The 21,170-nt window shown below is 31.2% G+C and overlaps 1 protein-coding gene and 1 long non-coding RNA gene across 7 annotated transcripts in view; both read left to right on the top strand.

The window, feature by feature from the left end:
* The first annotated feature begins 12,706 nt into the window (after positions 1-12,706).
* LOC121126920 (uncharacterized) overlaps positions 12,707-21,170 on the top strand; it is a 172,984-nt gene continuing 164,520 nt past the window's right edge. For 3 of the 6 annotated variants that reach the window (XM_071891967.1, XM_071891965.1, XM_071891964.1), the window contains exon 1: positions 12,735-13,075. In XM_071891967.1, coding sequence (XP_071748068.1) covers positions 12,859-13,075 — 217 coding nt within the window. In that variant the 5' untranslated portion in view covers positions 12,735-12,858. Of the gene's footprint in view, positions 13,076-21,170 lie in introns of all 6 variants that reach the window. The other 3 variants (XM_071891969.1, XM_071891968.1, XM_071891966.1) reach the window with 2 other exon arrangements.
* LOC121126941 (uncharacterized) lies at positions 13,696-19,895 on the top strand. The gene is made up of 2 exons (XR_005867351.2): positions 13,696-13,833; positions 18,786-19,895. It is a non-coding gene; the product is annotated as an uncharacterized lncRNA (long non-coding RNA).

The raw sequence follows: 21,170 nt of genomic DNA, 5'->3' as shown, positions 1-21,170 counted from the left end.
TGTAATCGGGCTTGCTAGAAATTTTAATTTGATGTATTGTACGGATTGCTGGAAAAGACAGATAGTTTATTACAAAATATGCAACCAATCATACATTATGACGTCAATATTAAATAGCGTGGTTGAAGTCCAACATCAATCCTACATGATTTATGGTATAATCTTATATTTCTATTAACTTTACTATGTATCAGGAAGAATAACCTCCTATCTATCTTTTTCAGGGAGCTCGACAAAAGACTGGCAATCATACAGACGAACTGGAGAGGAAATGAATCTCTGATTAGTTGGCAAAGTATATAACTATGTGAGACAGAGGAAAACACTTTCTCAAAATCTATCAAATATACAGCAAAGCCCTTCCTCTTATTTTTAATTCGCTAATAGAATCTGGATAATGAGAGTAATGTCTTCTGCTATTCTCGTTTTTATGAATCATTTTTGTTCACTAGAACAATGATTGGAAGCACTCTCGCCAATCTAATATTTAGTATTGACGTCATTATGAAGTAATTGGGCTATAGTTACCTATATCTAAAATATATTTCCCTTTTATGGAATAGGATTATAGTTCCTGAACGAATGAAATCTGGAACACTATGTTCCTCAAAAATCCCTGCGTAGGTATCATCAAAGACAGGAGCTAAATCAGAATCAAAAATATTATAGAATTCGATAGGGAGCTCTTATAACCCAGAGGACTAATGATGAGAAAGTAGGTAAAAAATCATGTTCAGATTACCTACTAGAAGAAGCTGCTCCAGCTTTCTAGAACACCCCTATTTATGGCCTTATTTAGAGTGTAATAGTATTGACCTTTAGAACCTTTTTTAATACAAGTTTTTAAACTATAATTACGATGTAAAGCCATATTTCTACATGATAGAACTATATGGGTGAGATTGTAAGTAAAAAAATGACAGAATTTTAGAGATTAGTTACACAAGGGAACAATTAAAGGGTCAAAAGTTGTAAAAATAAATAAAAACCAATGACAAAAGTTATCTGTGAGCGCAGAATCCAAAAATAATCTTTGTTTTTCTTTTAGTGTTCTAAATTCTGAAATATCTGTGATTAATGTAATTTGGGACTATAATCTATCTGAGTCATTTTTTACCCTTACAACAAACACCAAATTAAATGCAAGGTTACTAAAACTTATGTAAAAGTGTATTTTTTAATTATAAAACAGTTTTTGTTTAATTCTGTATCCTGTTCTGATCTTTTTATCTTTGGTTCTAACTCTTGGAGAACATAGAAGTCAGGTCATGAATGAATGATGATGAATTTTGTTTATATCTGCCCTAGTCTTTAATGATGATTATTCATTAATAAATAAGTTATCGGAGAATGTTATTTTTAACAAGTCGGAGTCGGGTTCAACATAACACAGTTTTTAATATTTTATTCAAGTTATATGGATGCTTGAAGCAATAACTTTTTACGTTATCAAGTGGAATTAATCAATTATATGATGATAAGGGTATCTTAGATATATTAATAGCAATACCAAAATGCAGTTCCGAAAACAGTAAAACTAGTTATCTTTTTTTTTTAATAGGTACTATTTTTTCCCAAGGATAGATATATAAATATAAGGTTTTGCTACTACTATTTTGAATGTTGTAAGTACAGATCATTGAAAATCATAAATCTGACTTTAAAAAATCTAGAAATTTCTAATTTCTGAAGTATTTGTTCATTATATCTTCTTTTATCAAAAAAAAATCTTGATTATCATACTTTTCATAAGATCATATTAGTTTAATTGTAGTTGTGCAAAATGTTTTCAACAAATACTTCTATACGTTTGTGCTGAAATAATTCAAACTTATTTTGCTATATCTGTGGTTGTTACACACTTATAAGTCAGAAGAGTAATTTCAATTATTTGACGAAGATAACTTACTTTGCTTTTTTTATAATGTCAATGGGTAAAGATTAATCGTGGAGACCTCACAAATTGTGTAACTCTTATAGACTAGTTTTAAGTCAATGGACTATGGGAAAACGTAATAAGATACCGCTTCGTGTACCTGTGGCTTGGCGGGAACCAAAGTAGAATTCCCCTGATTGATATTTATCTGGTATCTGGATTTACAAACAAAAATAAAATTTGTTTCGTGTATCCAAATTTGTGTTTAGCAACGAGAGCCATCCCTCATTCTGATGAAATTCCGGTACCAACATATGAATCTCCGTTAAAATATCAAGGCGACGTTGAAGAAATAAATGATCCAGAGTTTGAAGTTTCATAAGATATATCTTCTTACCCTAAAGAATTCAACCAGCCATAGTTAAATGATTTGATACGTGATTTGGGACTAGAGAAAAACAGAACCGTATGTCAAGAAGATTTTTCGGTCCGCTTTACATGGGTGAACGGTTGATTTTCAGTGGTGAACGTGGGATATTTAAATAGGACAAATGCTACATTACGGATTACATCTTGCAAGAATATCTGCCCATAATTTTCTTCAGGCGAACATTGGGGGAAAAAAAGAAGAAAAAAAAAACAAAAAAACTCTAGACGAAAAGTCAATGCCAATTTTTTCAGAAAGGAAGGAGTATCAAATGCACGGGGCGAGAATGAGAGCAAAAGTTCTGAAATATAAAATTAAGTCAAACAATTTAAACCTCCTTAAGTATTTAGAAAAGAATAACGGATGAATTTAATGAACGATATTATAATAGACTATATAACAGTAACATCGACAAAAAAGGTACCAGATTGTGTTCACAAATCTTAATGATCTTAACTCACATGTAAAATAAATAATTGAAAAAATGAAGAAAAAATGCACCTGTTCTCTATCATGACTTAGAAGAAGAAGTTTCTTTTCTCTTTACTTGACGCAAAGGGGTCAATCAAACTGTCCGAGTCTTTATGGAGCACTATGTCCACCATCACCCTGTCCATGTTGAAGAGGGTGAAGGAGGAACGCATCTCCTAGACGATGGTGGTCCTCATGTGCTTATTGAGCCTTCTGAACAAGAGAATGACCGCTCTGCCTCACAGCTGCTGAAGGGCATTGAGGCCAGGATCACGATCACCTTGTTATCTACGGCATCAGGCGGAACACTCCCGAGCTTATCAACTCCGCAGCAATTTGTGACGAACCCATGTCTTCTGTGTCATTATCTGCCTAGAGGAAGATCAATTTTAAACATTTTATCATAGGTGGCAAACCTGCTCTCAAGCTCCCATACAATCTTATTGATTGCAACATCGAAATCTATTTCATGGGAGTAGGATTCAGATTTACTACAAGGTTGAGGACATGGGCGTAGCTGTGGATATAGACACACAGGGGCCGCCTCCTTCCGGCTGGCATGGAGAACTTGCTTGATGCTGAATATGTTAGAGGCACCCTCTGCGGCCAGGAAGACAGTGCGGGCGGGATTAAGGCTGAGATTCTTGACAGCCTCATGAAGCTTTTTAAACAAATATTATATTCAAACTTGGGGAAGCTCTCTTTCTTGATCCCTTCACTCGTTAGATATCCCAGTGACAGACTGAACTGCTATGTATTTGACGTATCTGTTATCTCATCAACAATCACAGAAAACAAGCCGGCACAAGTCTTGACATCTTTAATTATATTCTCCGTCTCTTTGGATGCTATAATCTCTATCAGCTCATTTTGAATGTTAGGTAAAGTCTACTTGGCAAAACCTGCGCCAGCTGAACCAAATTTTTGACCTCAGCCTCCAGCTTATCTTTGAAAATCTGAGAGTCGTGTAACCCAGGGACAAAAGCTCCAAAAAGTTTCATCAATCGTTTTCATTAGATTCCGTCAACTTTTCTATTGTTTCGTAATCGCCCCTAAAAGCAAATCCTTGCTTTGCGAGGAACCAACAGTTTGGAAAAGATACCTCAAATAAGCTCTCCACTTCACGACTTCCTCAGCATGTTGAGACTGAACCTGGCCGAGAGCCGAAGTATTCTTTTTCTTTGGTGTGATGAAATTGATCCACTTTTCCATCCACAGTTTTTATTTTTTTTGTTTGAATGAACTTTCAACAATGAACTGTTTTTCCAAGTTTTGAACTCAAATTTCCCATGGTTGGAAATGAAAAATTTGGAACAGGCGAAACATTTGGCTGACTTTTCAACCTCGTCAAATTCTACTCACGGGAACTTACGGAACCAGTTATTTTGAAAGTCTCTGTAGTATTTGTCATCTATCTAAGGACTGTATGTTTGTAACTTGGGCTGCAGAGGAAGATCTCTCTCAACTTTAGCCACAGTTTCCCACTCAGTCTCCAATCTGGTTCTGGTCTGGGTGTCCTTCAGTTGTGGCTCCCACCCGCTAGGTATCGGATCACCGAGATGGCTAATGAAGACGTTGGAGTACTCCTGGCACCGCCCACAAACTCCGTCTCCTCAGCATTGCTCTTCTCAGCTCAGCTGCTTATTGTCGTTAGTGTCAGAGTCCTCTGTAGAGGGAATATTGTTGTTGTAAACTACAAAGAGCTACTCAGAAGAAAAAATGTGCCCAATATCGAGATTAGGAAGTCTTAATCCGGGGTAATTTGATGAGTCGCCATTATTTACTGTGTCTGGAACAGCTTTCTCTTCGAACAGAAACGGACTGTTCAGATCTTGGTTCAGGCAGTGAGGCCTCAACTAGAGGAGGGTCATCTGAAGAGGAGAATACAGTAACTGGGGATGATGATGTAGCAGAAGAAGTTTTTTGAATAGCAAAGTTCAATGTTTTCTGCTTGTTATGATCAATTTTTACTTGATACTTGCTGCTTGGGCCATTCTTATGGAGCTTAACTTTGTGTTCATTAAAGTTGTCCTCCTGATTTCCTTCTGATAGATAGAACAAATACCCAAATCTTTGTTAAAATGCGTTTTCCACTTTCTGTGATACATTTCTGATAATAAATAACTGTTTAAACTCCTATTTGCTGCAACAGTTCACTCTAAAAAGTAAATCACTTTTATTATGTCCCTCTTAAGCAGTAATAATTTAATTTATCTTGCATTCGACAAAACGCATTCTCACACTCTTAATTATTTCAAAAGTACTTTACAGCCAAAAATAAAAACAAAGACACACACAACATTTTCCATATTGATTTAAAGTACTTTACATTGAGTGGATATTTGAGTTGGATATTATGTTGAACGTTACTGTTTGCAATCAATGTTAAAGGTATTTTTGTTAATCTTGGCTGCAATGTATTTTTTCAATGGCGTCATACATGTAAGAGTTTAGTTTAAAAACTATTTATTTTGATGAAAAATACGAATCATATAATCATATATTCAAAAGTTCAATCATTTTTATTTATAAAAGGACAGGCAATATTTCAAAGAGATATTACGATCAATTGTAGGGCTTGAATTCAAATTTCTGGGATGAATTGAGATACCTGAGAATGTTAACTGTAGTTTAAAATCTTCGTTTTATCTATTTGACTTAATTTGGCCCCAATATTGTCTTAGACTTATAGTTTATTAATTTCCTAATTCTATAAATGTAGCCGTGAGTTTTAACAACTAATTTAAGTACAATTTACAGTGCCTCCAAAATCATTTGTCCATTGAAATGAATTATAATTTGTTGGAAATGGTATTCCATGTTCAATTTTGAGAAAAAATATTCTAGCTTCCTTTTGGGTTGACGTGCTACAAAATATGTAATTTTATTATAATGACTCAGTACTATTAAGAATTGTTCATAAGCTATGTATAACAGAATTTAATAATTAATTATGACATAATTAATCTATATTTACATATGGTATTAGTGGACAGTTGGGTATAGTTCTTTTGTTTGGTCCGCTGAAGCGGACAAAGCGCAGTACTGACGTACAGCTATGGAGAAAAAAGTATCTTAGCTCCTTGCTTGACGGCTGAGTGGGAAAAGATTGCTAAAACCTGAGGATAATTTCACATACTACAGTACTCAAGGAATATAATATTAATATACACGGAGAATGGACAATTTTCAGTAATACACAATATGAATGAATTAAAGGTAGTATTTTTGACATTTGAAATCTATTTCATAATTATTTAAAGATTGTTACTATTTAACTTCTCACAGTTATTCTCAATTTTTGGTTGAAATATGGTCTAATCCATTTCTAATGAAATATTTTCATGAACTTTTAGAATTCAAATCATCACTTTTCTGATTCACTTTATCTTCTTAAAATATTAAATTGTGTGCAATAGTGTAGAATTAAAAAATAACGTCAATATCATTCTCCTTAATCTTTGCTAATATTATAATATTCAAAAAAGTAATCAAATAAATTTAAATCAATTAATTTGAAATTAGCCACAACCCATTGATTCTAAAATTAATAATTAAAATTCTAACTTAATGAAAAAAAAGAAAAAAATAGGCAAATTCAATAAGTTGAAACGGATTGCACAAGGGATCATAGGGATATGATCAAGATAGTATTTAAACTTCTATAAACTGTATGAGGAAAAACTCTTGGCAGATGTTCGTCTGTTGTTGTTGCCTTTATTTAAGAGCTAGAAAGTTATCATTCCTAAATACAAATTATCTTGGCTCTCATGAGAACTTTCCTAAAAGTTACTCGAAATTATTGTCATACGAAGAACTCTATTTAAGTTGATCATCCGTTACTATGTATGAAGTAGTAATTCACAAATGGACAATTTCATATTCCCTTGAAAAATTGCAATCCTAAACGGTTATCTTCGTTATCTTTGTAAGTCAGCCCTTTGTCACAAAAGAGACAGATTCCAAAACTGAACTAATGGAAGATGAAAGCCAGTCAAAAGTCATCTAGGAACTCTTTCCCAAGAAATAAGAAGACTTAGGCAAGTAAACGAATAGGTTCATTGCTTTTGGCAAATGAACGTTGGAATATATGAGATAGATTCCCAATAAAAAGTTTCAATTAAAGGACAGGTTTTTTTTTATATGAAAGAATGTTCAAGTACTAAGATATAATTGAATTATGTATCTAAGTCAACCATCCTTCTGGAGACTTCCACATTATTCTCAAAATTACCCTTTTTCAAATAGTTTAAGTACAAATATCCCATTATTTTAATTTTTACAAAGTTCACATAACGAGTGGTTCATTAAAATCTAAACACTTTTAATATTAAAATTCACTAGAATATAATTTATTAATTAACAATAGAATTTCGAAAAAATTAATACTATAAATATATGTGTGTCTCAGCTCTGTTAAACATTAATGTAGACTTCCTATTGGCAATGATGACAAAGGTGGTGGCAGCGGCCTTGCACCTGCTGCAGATGAATTTCTCTGTCCCGGCGTCCCTGTGTTGGCAGACATGAGCATTGAAGGCCTTGATGTTTGGATAACTGACACTGTAATCTACCTCTAGACATGCAACCAAAATGTGTAGTTGAGGGAGATGGCATCAGGGTTCTACAGGGGCCAAAAGTGTCAAAAAAGATTTCTATAATAACTCAAAAAACTCATTCAAAAGAGTATTGCAACGGAGAAAATGGTTTCTTTTATTGCTGTTTTCAAAAGTGGCCTCTCAAACTTCACAATTTCTCTACTTCACTTTTCTGGAAGTCTGGTGTGAAAACAGATCTCTTGTATGGGGCCTTATAGACTTGAGAGGATTGGCCTTGCTGTTTTTTTGTAACTCCTCCGATTCCAATTTGGCATTTTTGAGGGAGCCCTTCATGCTCTCCAACGTTACTGACTTGCTAACAGCGTAGAACTGGTCTTGGGAAACACCCAACTGCTTTGAGTGCACAAATAGAAAATCTTCAGTCACGTTCAATTGTCATCTTCTCGACTTGTACGTTAGCTAGAGAGCTTATTTTTTTAATTTTGTAACTAATTATGTATGCTTTTATATACTGAAATATGAATTAATTTAAATAACTCAACATTAATTAATTATTGAATTAGTAGGTGTTCATATTTCAATGGACCACTGGAATACTTCAATTACATCACCCCTAAATTTACAAATCTTTCAACTGCAAAAATAGAAGTTAGTGTATTTGATTGGCAACCAATATCAAAACTCATCAGGGATGAAGATTTGGTCAGTAAAATGACAAATTAGGAAAATAATGCTTGGATTTCTTTCAAAGATGTAGTGAATAACTTCCTGGGAAACTAAGAAGCAACTACCAAAAAAGAGATAGTGAATAGACTGATGGAGAACTACATAGCCATTGGATGTAATATTATCTTATAAAAATTATGATAATCAATAATTTTTTTGATAAAAGAAGATATAATGATCAAATACTTAAGAGATAAGATATTTCTAGATCTTTTTAAAGCCTGGTTTATGATTTTAAATTATCTGTACTTATAACATATAAAATAGTGGTTGCAAAAGCTTGTTCTTTTTCCATCTTTTTCCCCTTTAACTTACTATTAAATTTTGAGAAAATCTTTTTTGCTGTTCATCCCATACATCACCAATATTATCAAGAGAGCCTGCAAGATAGCTATTAAGAAAAACAAGTTTGATACTCATTTTATATTGCATTACTCTATACTCTGTAGTCCTCCATCTAGAAGACTAACTCTTTGTTGTTAGTTGCTTTTTAATTCCTCTGGAAGTTATCCACATATTTGAAAAAAAAAACCTCATCAAGAACACCGTATTCTAGTAAATTGATTTTCATTTTTCGAATTAAGTAATTTTGTATGATTGAACTGTGAAGCTAGAATCCCTAATCACGTATCAAATAATTTAACTCTTGTGGATCCAATTCTTTAAGGTGACGAGATATATCTTGTAAAATTTCAAAGTCTGGATCATTTCTTCAGTGTCCTTTTTCCACATTTTAAACCATAGAAATGGAAATATGTCGAGTTCAGAACGACATAAAGAATAGATAAAATCATTTTTATAATAGTAAAGAACCATTTTACATAAGTTTTATTCATCATACTTCAAATTGGTGATTGTTTTAATAATGAACAATGACTCTAAATTATAATAGTCCCAAATTACTATAACCTCAGATATTTCTGAAACCTGACAACCCAGATCAAAACTGAGATCAGTTTTGGATTCTGTGCTCAAAAATAAATTATATTCGTGGCTTCATTTCATTGCTAGATATTTTGTGTTCCCACTGAAATTGACAATTATTTTGTGGTACATTTTTCTATGTTGCAATAAAAGACTTATCCTGTATTTTTTGCAAGAATATAATTGAAAATTGACAAATTAAAAAATATTAGCTTTCAGAAAGATCCTCCACATTTCATAATTTTGTATAATTTAAGCTTTAATAAAGATGACCTAATTAATAATTAATATTTCATATGTTGCAATGTTTTTATTAATTGATTTTAAATTTAAATTTTATCTACAGGGAGCAGGGATCAAATTGTCTGCAAAATATTTTTCTACAAAAAGCAACACAAAATATACATTTTTTAACTTTTTTATTGAAAATCAAAACTATGACGAACATATAGGTATAGAGTAGCCATTCTTTCGTTATAATCACCGTTGGCATCAATAACAGCCTCAATACGGCCTCTGAACCGGCCGCAGGCTCTTCTGACCATCTCATTGTCCATGTTGCCGAATACCTCCATGATGGAGTCCATCAGGGTGGCCTTGGTGCTATGGGCATGTCTGTTGGTATGTCTCTCGACATAACCTTACAAAATAGTCCAAAGGATTAAGGTCGGGAGAGTTAGGAGACCACAAATCCTAGGTTACGACGTCATAACAGTTCTCGGTTAACCACTGCATGGAGATTTTGGACACATGGCAGGGTGCTGAGTCCTGTTGCCACACCCAGGGCCTGTCTCCTGCCACCCCTTGGATCCAGGGCAGAACCACCTTCTCCATAACATCCAGGTAGACCTCTGTATTGACCTTTAGACCCGTTTCAAACATGTGGGGAGGCATAACATGACCTTCACTGCTGACCACCCCGAACACCATGACCGTTGCAGGGAACTTGGTCGTCATTACCTTCCTCACATGGCTGGTGCAGGTGGCTATCCAACTGTTGTTCTGCTTGTTGACCTTCTGATCTTGACAGAAATTCTTTTCATCAAAGAAAAACCACAGCATCCCGGGCTGATTTGGATGCTTGAGCTTGTTGAGCAATTTTGTTGACTTCATCAGCCTGTTGTCCTTTCCCTTCTGGGTCAAGATCTGGCCCACCTAATATATTGTAGCTCCTGCAACTTAAATCCTCAGATACACAGTCCCTTATTGTTTTCTCATGGTAGCCCAGATCCCTCGCCATTACCTTCATGGACCTGGTAGGATCATCGTCAACCATCTTCTTTACCTTGTCGACAAAGTCGGTGTCCCTGACCTTCCTGTCGGCGCCCTCCTCCTTGGGTGCCCTCTTTATGGTGGCATCAACATCCCAGGTGTCTTCTAGCTTTTTACGGATACGCTGAATAGTCCATAAATTCACTCCTAAGGTTGAAGCAATCGTTGAATTGGAGATTTACCTCCATTATTCACCAATGACATGACTACGGCGTACCTCGAAAGCTCTTCGTTCCACTTATAGCTCTGTATCTCCTCATATGATGACGGCATGATGCTAACTGAACTACGTATCGTCAGCTGACGAGAATGGGTATCCTATTTGGTAACAGGTTTTTTATTTGATAATGTCGTCTTCAAGTTATCAAGGTTTAGAGTAGGCGATAATTTGATCCCCGTTCCCTGTATATTGTTGTTTCACGTCGAAATATGGCTCTGAATCAGAATTATACTCTATAAACGTTATTATAAAAAAAATAAAAGAGACTCCAAAGGCCAAGTTTAAAAGGTAGAGGTTTAAAAGGTTATTTTGGTGTTTTGCAGCTTAATTAACAACCATTAAATAAAGGTTTCAGCTGGCACCCCAAAATGTTGTTGCATAGCGTAATCAATAAAAACCAAAGCCAATTTATTGTATACATAACTGACCACAATTTATTTCTGACTTCTTAGACTAATATTTTGAATTAAGTGAAATATATCCTTTAGTAGTTTACACATCAACATACAGAGACATTGTCTTGAAACATTGTTTTAAGAAGTATCACTTCACTTGAAACTACACTTACAAAGACAAATATATATTCAATATGTAAAATCTAAACTTCATCAACAATTTTCTCTGATACATAAAATTTCCACTAACTACGTTTTTGTTCTGACCCCATGATGTGCAATATAGAACTTAACATTGAAGATAAAATGGAGCTAATTCACAAATTAATTAATCTTTGCGGAAAAAAATTAATACTGGAATAATTTGTTGAACCGCTATTCCTTTTTTTATTTGCATGAAATTGCAAAAAAAATAAAAAAATATTAAATTTAATTTGATTGAAAAAGGATTCATTACTGTATGAATATATTTGAAACAATTTTAGTCTGCTCAAAAATTGATTTGTTCTCGATTATTTGTAGAAATTGCGTAATAAAAAAATTATTTAATACTATTTATTCCATATTATATATAATATGAGTTTCATTATAAACATTGGGTAGTATTAAAAATATAAAATACATATTCTATGTAATTGAAATGATAATTGTTTATTGGTTAAACTTTCTTTAGTTCCTTATATCCTTCCCAAAAACTAACTATTGTGGCATTTTCTTTCCTCCAAACAAGGTTAATTTTAAATCACAGAACTTTTTAATTTTGATAAAAGAATTGTTGAGGTTTGAAGATTATAATTTCAGAGTTTTTAGAAATATATTTTCGATTGGTCTATTCTGAAGTTATACATTTAAATGCTCGATAGATGTGGTAACCATCCTTGACATTTTTTTATAAAATGACATTTCTTTGACAATGCTTTAAATATAAAAATTTTTTTTGTGTGGAATTATATTTATTAAGAAATAATTTTTTAAGGATCTGTTGCTACATATTAGAAATTAGATATCAAAGACGGGTTTGATTTAAAACAACATACTACACCCTTCTCTCTATATCCCTTTTACTGACATACCTGAAGAATGTGATAGCCCCAATCTTACTTGGCTCCAACCTTTACCCCCCGCCCCCCATTCTTCTACGGCTATGGATATTAATTAATTACAATAGACATATATAATATATATATAGATAATATACTTTTTTTGTGGGGGGGGGGGCCTTGAGCCCTGTATAAAGGAACTAACGATCCCCTTGCATGTAAATATCAAATCAGATTTTTATCATTTTATTTTATATTAATAACTAAAACTAACTTCTACATCGAAATGTGTCTCAAAATTGAGTTTTAACATGGTGATTTTAGCTAAATTTCTTTACTAAATTAAATGTAAGAATTATATATCTAAAAGTTAACACAGAACGTTTTTATTTTGCGTATTTACCCCATATATAAGTTGAGATATAGATTATACTGTATTGCGAATAAAAAATGGACATGGACGCATAAAATGGGCTTTTCACCTTGGTTATGAAGCTAATTCCATATTTTTGTCATTAATTAATTAATTAAAATATATAGATTTATAAAATGACCCTTCATAAATTCCCAGTATTACTAAATATTTATTGCTTTATTATATAAAATATCTATTCTTTTTTAAAGTTACTTATTTCTTCTAATTATATTTGATATCTTAAAAAAATATCAAAAATATGTTTTTATATTGAACAAAAATCTGTATGGAGTTTGTGTTGTATTAATAATTTCTCCTTAGCACAAGGCCAGCCTTTGAATTAGTGAGCAAAGCGTGCACGTAATATAGTGAAAACAGTTTCCTTTTTTTTTTTTTTTTTTTTTAAATTTGCCCATTAATAATTTAGAGAAAAGTTATTTTTCATTCAGTAAAACTGCTTTCGCTCATTCTAAAAACATATATGTCAGATACCAAAAATTGCATTAAAATTAACTAAGAGCCTTAATAATGATATGAAAAAAAAGAAGCAGATAATGGATGAAGTTAACGGTAGATTCAAAGAAGAATTGGAGGCGAATATTGGCATAACCTCATCTTCTCAAAGGACAAAAAATTGCTGGCAAAGTTTTTTTCATCAAAAAACTACATTGGAAAAGTTTTTAATTATATTATTACTATTTTCATTACTTTTAATTTTAATATTGATCCTGTCTTGGAGTTTCAAATCAGGTAGGAAGTCAACTTCTTAAATAATAATGATTGTTTGAAAATTATTAAAGATATTTAGTGTTTAGAAATATTAAATATATAATGTCAAACTTTTGCCATATCTCTCAAACGGGTGAGATTATCAAACAATAATATAATGAAAGTATTTATAAATAAATCTTATGTTAGCTTGAATATCTATTCAATCAGTTTATATAAACACATAAGGATGGATTTAAGTCTATAAAATCATTACTTTCTTGAAGTAATATTTTTATATCTGAGATATGAAGTACTATTTTTATATCTGAGATATGAAGTACTATTAATAAATATTAAAATTGCAGTTTTTTATCATTATGTTATTAATAATGAAGATATGATCACACAATACTTGATTGCAATTGCTCTAAAGGAATATTTTCCATTAATATTCTTTTATAAGAAATTTCACAAGTTGATTTAACGATTTCGATATTGTCACTAAAGAGTATATCAATGAACATAAATATTTTTCCATGTGATAAAAATGCCAGGCAAATTGTTTCATTTTCATTGAACTTATGTCCATTTTTGAACTCTTCTACATAAGTTTTTTTTGTCTCTATATAAAAATATTTTTTTTAGGGAGGGTGGGGCGAGGGGGGTAGGGTATGCACAACAGGTCTGATATTGAAAAAATCATAAATAGCATATGGTAAGATTAACAACAAATTTTCAATAAATTAAAACAAGTTTTACAAGACAAAGTTATCATCAAACATTTTATTAGGAATACAGTAAGTAAGAGTGTTTTAACAATACGGTATTGTAGTATTCCAAGACCAAATAATTAACAAATATGATTTACTTATGACACGTGGTATTTCAGCTAGTGATCAATAATAACAAAGGGTTACATAACACCATTAATAAATTCAGCTGACCAAAAAATATGGATAAATAATTGTTCTGAGATAAGAAAAGGAAAAACGGGTTTTGTGTGTGCTTTTTTTTCTTGTTTATTTACAAAATTATTGTTGTGATAACATATTCCTCTAATAAAGAATCGATAGTTTGCCGCCTACGTTTGTGTAATATAAGTAATATTATTTGGGAAATGCCTTAAAAAAATATCTTATTTTTTATATTAATTCTTCTCTAGTGTTATTTGAAATATACAAGATTCTCATTTCTAGAACAGAAACACGTCATATTAAATCATCAGAAATCACAAGATAAGCTGTTTTAAAAAATAAGCTTTGATCAATAGTTCCATATGTCTCGATCCCGCTTCTTCATCGTACTCCCCAATACGCCCAGTGCTATTAATACATTACATGCATTTCATTATGTCCCTACAATAACACCATTTTATTTTGCGTACTTTGAAATGAACAGAGTTAAAATGGGTTTACTGATATATTTTGCTTATCTATGAAATATCTATATGTAAATATAATTAAAAATTGTGTAAAAATAATATGACAATGATAGTCGGGAAGTAATTGAGAGATAAAAAGTATTAGATGTGATTGAATTATTTGCCTAACTATCAACTGATTTCCTTGTTTGGTTTTGGAGAAAAGTTTGCGGTAATCAAGTATAAAAAAAGGGGAAAAGAAGAAGAGTGTGGAAAGAATGATAACTGAAGGGCTTTAGAAAACGTAAAAAAAATTACAGCCTTAAGATTTGAATATGATAAACGGTTAGTGCTATGATTCTTTTTTTGTTCATTCAGATTTTAACATGGGTTTTAATTCAGCTTTTAGAAATGCCAACGAATAGTTATGAATAAGTTGTTTAAACTGTGCGGGAATGTGAATTTTGCTGTGCAAAAATGAGTTAACGATTGTGGATTTTATTATTATTATTGTGTTATTTAAACTATAATATTCCTTATCACTATGAATGATAAATAGTCTATAATAATCTAAATCTAAAAATGGAAATATGTTGAGTTCAGAACATGATACAGACTCAATAAAAACACTTTTATTATAATAAAATATATTTTAAAAAGTCTTATTAATCGTAATTTAAAGTTAGTGATTGTCTTAAGGGTGAAAAATGAATTTTAATAATAATAGTCCCGAATTACAGAGGACTCAGAGAGAAAGAGATCACCGTTTTGGATTTTTCACTCAAATGTCAATTCAATGATTGTCTTCAATTCAGTTGAACAAAATTTGTGTTTCCCGGTGTTATCTACATTGGGATAATAGAAAATAATCATAATTGTGTATTTCAGTATAGATCAATTTATTTCCACGCTTTAAAAGTGGGGAAATTTGAACTAACTATCCTTAATTCATACATCATTTCCATAGTTCATAAGATTAAATTATACAAATCAAAACCAATCAATTCAACTATTTACAACTAAAATTGAGTTGAAATACTTTACTAACTAATTGATCGTAATCTCTTTCAAACCAACATCAAAATTCGTTTAAGAAAGAAAGAATATATTTTACAATTAGAAAATAGCATTGTTTTAACTAAAATCATATCTGAAACCATTAGATTAATAGCTTTTATATCGAAAAGTAAAACAATCTTCTTCGGATATTCCCAATCGAAGAACAATACAATCGTCCCTTTCAAGTTATATTTACTGTAGTTACATGATACAAGCTTCAGTAACTGTCTGGATATTGTAGGTCAGTAAATTATTATTTCAAAAAAATATGACAATAAACTTGATTCAAAATTAACTATTCATTTGCAAGATATATGGCTAAAAAATAATCATACTTTTTTTGAACTCCAAATTTTCCCTTAGGCGAAATTCATAGCTTATTAGAATCTCGTTATTTAAGTAAAAATGCAAATCATCAATCATTATAAAATTTTATTTCCACCTATTCATTTACAAGTTCAAATAATTAATTAATTGAACTCAGAAAGCTAAAATTATATTTAAGAGGTCGAGAATTGGTTTACATAAATAAATAGCATTTTTTGAAAAAGTACATATTTAAATTATAATTTTAGTGTAGCAATATCTCTTAGATCAAAAAGCTTAAACTATTGAGAATTAAATTATTATTACAAATTGCGTCATGTATAAAATAAGAAATAATAGTACTTATAATGATGAAAGAGTGGATTAATGTGACTAACATTAGATACTTTCTGTCTGGATTACAGGATATTATTTTAAGTCAAAATCAAAGGATCTTGGAAGATACAGTAGTAGGCAAATACTATGAGTTTAAATAATTGAGGCAACTTGAAAACTAATGTAGTGTAGGAATTTAATAAGTTCAGTATAAACTAGGTATCGAGTCTTTGATTGTGATATGAAGTGGAGAGGAAAACCTTCAAAATTTAATCTTAAGTCCAACTTGAGTCGCTAGTCTCGAGCAGAGGTGGGGACACCTCTGCTATTCAATTAATTCACAACATTATGAAAAAAAGGACAAAATTGAAGAATGCATTTCAGTTTCGTTGAAGTTGGGACTTTTAAAGTTTCATTTCCCTGCAGTCAGATATTGAATGATTCTTGTTATTATTCCTAGCATTATAAGAAGCACCCCCTCTTAAATTTAGAAGTCCTAATATTCATTTGTTAATTATTGTTTAGTAGGATTAGTAGGATAATTTACCTTAATTACAGAGTCTTATAAAAGTATGAACTTGGAGCCTCTAAGTTGACATCTCCTTCAAATATGATACCAACACAGTTAAAGGAAGAGGGGAAAAAATCTTTTAGATTATATATAACATTATATTTCTAAAGATTATATAATATATTATTGAAATATCGCTACCATGTAAATTAACTTTGTTGATTTAATAAACTTATAATTTTAATATGGTTGTTTAAAAAAAAGAAAATTATCCCACGGTGATGCTTCCTCGTGATATTTTACATACCTGATCTGACAAGCGTGAAAAGATTTTTTGAGTGTCTTCTTTGGCTTTCAATTTTACATCCTGTGTTTTTATAATTTCAACTTAATCCAGGATTCCTATTTTTTTTATATATCCTTACTTAGTACAACACCATGCTAAATATATATTCTTCACAAATAGTCAATATAAGTTTCAGAGCATGTGATGCAACCTCCCGATTATAATTTTTCTGATACTTCTTCCATGATCGTTTTTATTTCTGTGTCTGCTGCTTCATCATCTAAACGTCGTTTCACTAATGAGTTCGCATCTCAAATAAACACTTTGATGGTTGCCTTTTCAACAGTTTTTTTTGTGACCAAAATAACATGAACTTTTAACTAAGTAAATAAGCTGAAGTGGAACACTTCTGCTGCAGGAGATACGCAGTTATACAACGGAAAACGAAGAACAAATCAGTACAGAAAAAGCTCAAGCTCGAAGTGATTTCATGAAATTCAGCGGATGTTCATTAATAAAAGATTTCGAATAAATAAAACAATATGTGATGATTGATTCCAATTAAAGAAAGTGACGATTCTCTTTGTTTTTGTGAATATCGAGGATTCTTTGTTTATTTAGTCCTTCATAGAACTAATTGCTTATCTGCATAGTTAAATAATCTGTAATTGTCAATTGAGTTTTCCTTTGTACACTGTCATGGAGGCACATAGATTATCTTAAAGACACTTTCTAAAAGGTATCTTGATGAATGTCTTGTCTAGCTCAAATATGAAATAAGTTTGAATTTGAACATTCTATGTAATGATTTGTTTTACGCTGCATTACTGCATTCTTTCTTGATCACAAATACACTTCTTCAACTTTTTCTTATTTACTTGGTTGAAAGGTAGTGATATTTTTTCTACAACAAAAAACTAGGAGGTCTTGTTGAAAAGACGACCATCATATCGTTTATTTCGAGACGCGTGTCCATCAGTTAACAGATCTTAATAGCCTTGTGTTAAGTTTCATATTCTTAGGTGTTTGAAAACAATTATAAAGACGAAACAAAACATTATCTGCCAAGATATTTTTCTTAACAAAAAAGGTAGGTTCTGGGTGTGTATAGAATTTGCTGGTCAATAGTCATATTTAAATTTAGAAAATAAATTCTTCAGATTCCAGGCCATCTTCATCCGAGAACTTGAAGCGAGAGCTGTAGTAATGAGGGTTGTCTTTATTCTGACCATATACCGATATCACTCTTATTTTTCTGTCATTCCAATTGATTGATACCATGCTATAGTTTCCCGAATGATAACTAGATAATTCATAATGACTTTAGAATTAGACAAGAAACCTTTTCACACAATCTCTCATTTTCTTAAATATGACGTCATAAAAAGATAAAGTATCAGTCTACAGTTTCATTCAGTAGAGAAAAAAATAATAATTGGGCTCCCTAAAAGTACATTAGATCTGAAAGCTGCTATAATATTAATTTGTTTCCCAAGAAATTCAATGTTAAGGATGGAAATATTGTCCGAATTGCGATGATTGTTAAAACCACGTCTGTGATAATGGCATAAAAAAATATGGTAACATTGAGAAACTACATTTCTGCAGACAAAAATCACTGTTAACTAGTGTGCTTCTTGCTCGGTGATACATTAAAATTTTATAAAAGTATTCATATCTTTTTCTTACCAACATATACATTTTTTTAAATTTACGCTTCCCGCAATTTATTCAATATCCACATCCTTGCCTTTATTCATATTATGTTTCGACTTGATGGAATTCTATATATTTAATGTTGTAAAGATTTTTCATAGTAAGATAGGCATTGTCAATTGATAATATTTACATAACTTTTATTCATTAAAATAATAATAACATGTTTCTTCAGATCAACCATTAATATATTTGGAATAATATGGAATGGTCTATAAATGAACTGTGTCAATCGATTGCATTGATTGAAAACAATAGAGGACTTTATGGAAGTATGGAATTACAATGGAGATGAGCTCAGAAAAAAAATGACATCCTCCAAGGTTGTACTACTCTCCAATTTGATATTATTGTAATACTAAACTCAATCAAAAAATAATATATTTCTGCTGACACAGTGGTCAGTATGTTTGTCCTTGAAATGTACGCAGAAATTAAAAAAAAAAAAAATTGTAATCCAGAACACAACGATATCTTCTGCTAAGCAACAATTCCTGATCCTTATTTCCAAGATTTTTCTTAAAGTTTTAAAAATCTAGATGGATATGAATACTACTGAAGAGTGTCAAAAACTTGTATCAAATCATCTTGTTTATATATGTATTTATTTATCCGCCTTATTTCAACAAACAATAATTCAAAGTTATAATTAATATGTTATTAAAAAAGGTTATCATTTAAAAATTAGAGTTTACTTATTTTCCCCAAAAAAATTAATGAGTTCTTTAAATTATTTTCAATGCGAGAATTATCACTTGCACTGAATTGACGTACTTCATGAAATCCTTTGGATATGAGAATGAACGAATGAAGAACATTATTTGTGTTAAATAATATTTGTTTTTATTCAGAAGACCCTCCATTGAACAATAATGCTATAAATGATCTGAATCTGCTATGTAAATTGTATCCAAAATTTCCAAGTTTAAGATCCTTATCGTAGAGATTGGAAATGGAAATACGAATTTTTATCAAATAAGGTCCAAAAAGTTAGATTTACAATAGTGTAGAAAAAATATAAATGATATATGTAACTGTACTTGTACTTTTTGTGGGTTTTTTTTTTCAATTTCAAGCTTTTTTTTTATAGCAATAGTCAGTTTTATATTTGATTTTAGGAGGCTAAAACTCTTATAAAATAAAAATAAATGAAAAAAATGTACTTAATGGGTATTTTTTTATTTGACAGCTTTTAAGTGAGTTTTAATGAAAGCCATAAAGTCTTACTAATAATGTTTTGTAAAGAGTAAAATAATATATATAGATAATAAATAATGAACGTGTGGTACTTCTTCTTTCATAATGAATTTACTATGGTATTGATTATGTGGTTAAAGTAAGGTGAACAGGTTTCTAGAATAAAAATTGGGGATATTTTCAATACGCCGTTGAAATATCGCAAAATATTATCATAAATAAATAAAAACAGGGACAAGCAATTCTTATGTATTTGCTAACCAGTTATTATTACAGAAATGTTGTAATCAAACAAATGAGTAACATCACTAACCATCCATCCACTGAGGAAGACAAAAATATCAAGTTGATTTTGGATTAATTTTTTAGTGAGAAGTTTTCTAGTAACAAATGAATACTGAACTGATATTTATGAAACAAAAGGTGGCAATAAAAAGATGTGTAACATTACTATGATCTCCTCATGCACCCACATCTGTCTCAAGAAACTGAGAAGAATAAAGTTGGCTTGACTGAAGTACTTAGACAATCCTTTCGCACGCATAATTTCTCCCTTTTTTATTATTATCATTATCCTTCAGTCCATCTTTACTGCAAAAGCTCCATTTTAATTTTGATGACTTTATGAGGAAACATCTTCTTTTTCAATAATTTCAAGATTTCTTCTACTTAAAAGAAAGAAGAAGAAAAAAAAAAACAAAAACGTATGGAAATTAGAAAAAAAGAGAAGGTGCGAATGAAATTGGAACGGTTTCATCGGTTTAATGTTCGAATCAGTATTATTTACTCAAAAGTTCGAACCATATCATTGTAAGGCAATTAAATACAATTACCACCGCTAAGTCATTTACAAAACATAGAAGATAAACAAAAACATTACTGATTACTCCAATCGAATGTAATTTAATTTTAATTCTTCGTTGGGAATTAAAGGAATCTTTTCATCGCTCTTCGTTACATCCATCCAGGGAGCACAATATACATGGAGAGTTCACACATTTTCTAGAAATGCGTAGGTTGGCATTAACACTCATCTTTAGTATTTCTATGTGGATAAAAAACTATTTGATTTGATCATATTATGGCAATGTGTAGTGATTTAATTAATTATTCGACCAAATGTCTTCATATTTGGGAATCTATCTCATGTATTCATGAGAAACGTTCGTTTGCCAAAAAGAGTTCCTCTATTCGTCTCCTAGCCTCAGTTTTCTCATTACTTCGGAAAGAGTTCCAAAATGAGCTTCGGGTTGCTCTCAGCATCTTCACTTAGATGTTAATGTAAAAGAAGTTCAAACTTTGGAATAGGTTTTCTGAGTGACCAAGAAGAAAGTGAAGAGCTCTTATTGTTTTGAATGAGGAT

This window comes from Lepeophtheirus salmonis, chromosome 12, assembly GCF_016086655.4.
Source record: "Lepeophtheirus salmonis chromosome 12, UVic_Lsal_1.4, whole genome shotgun sequence".
In the NCBI taxonomy this organism is placed as follows: Eukaryota; Metazoa; Arthropoda; class Copepoda; order Siphonostomatoida; family Caligidae; genus Lepeophtheirus; species Lepeophtheirus salmonis.
This window is presented reverse-complemented; position numbering and strand designations above follow the sequence as displayed.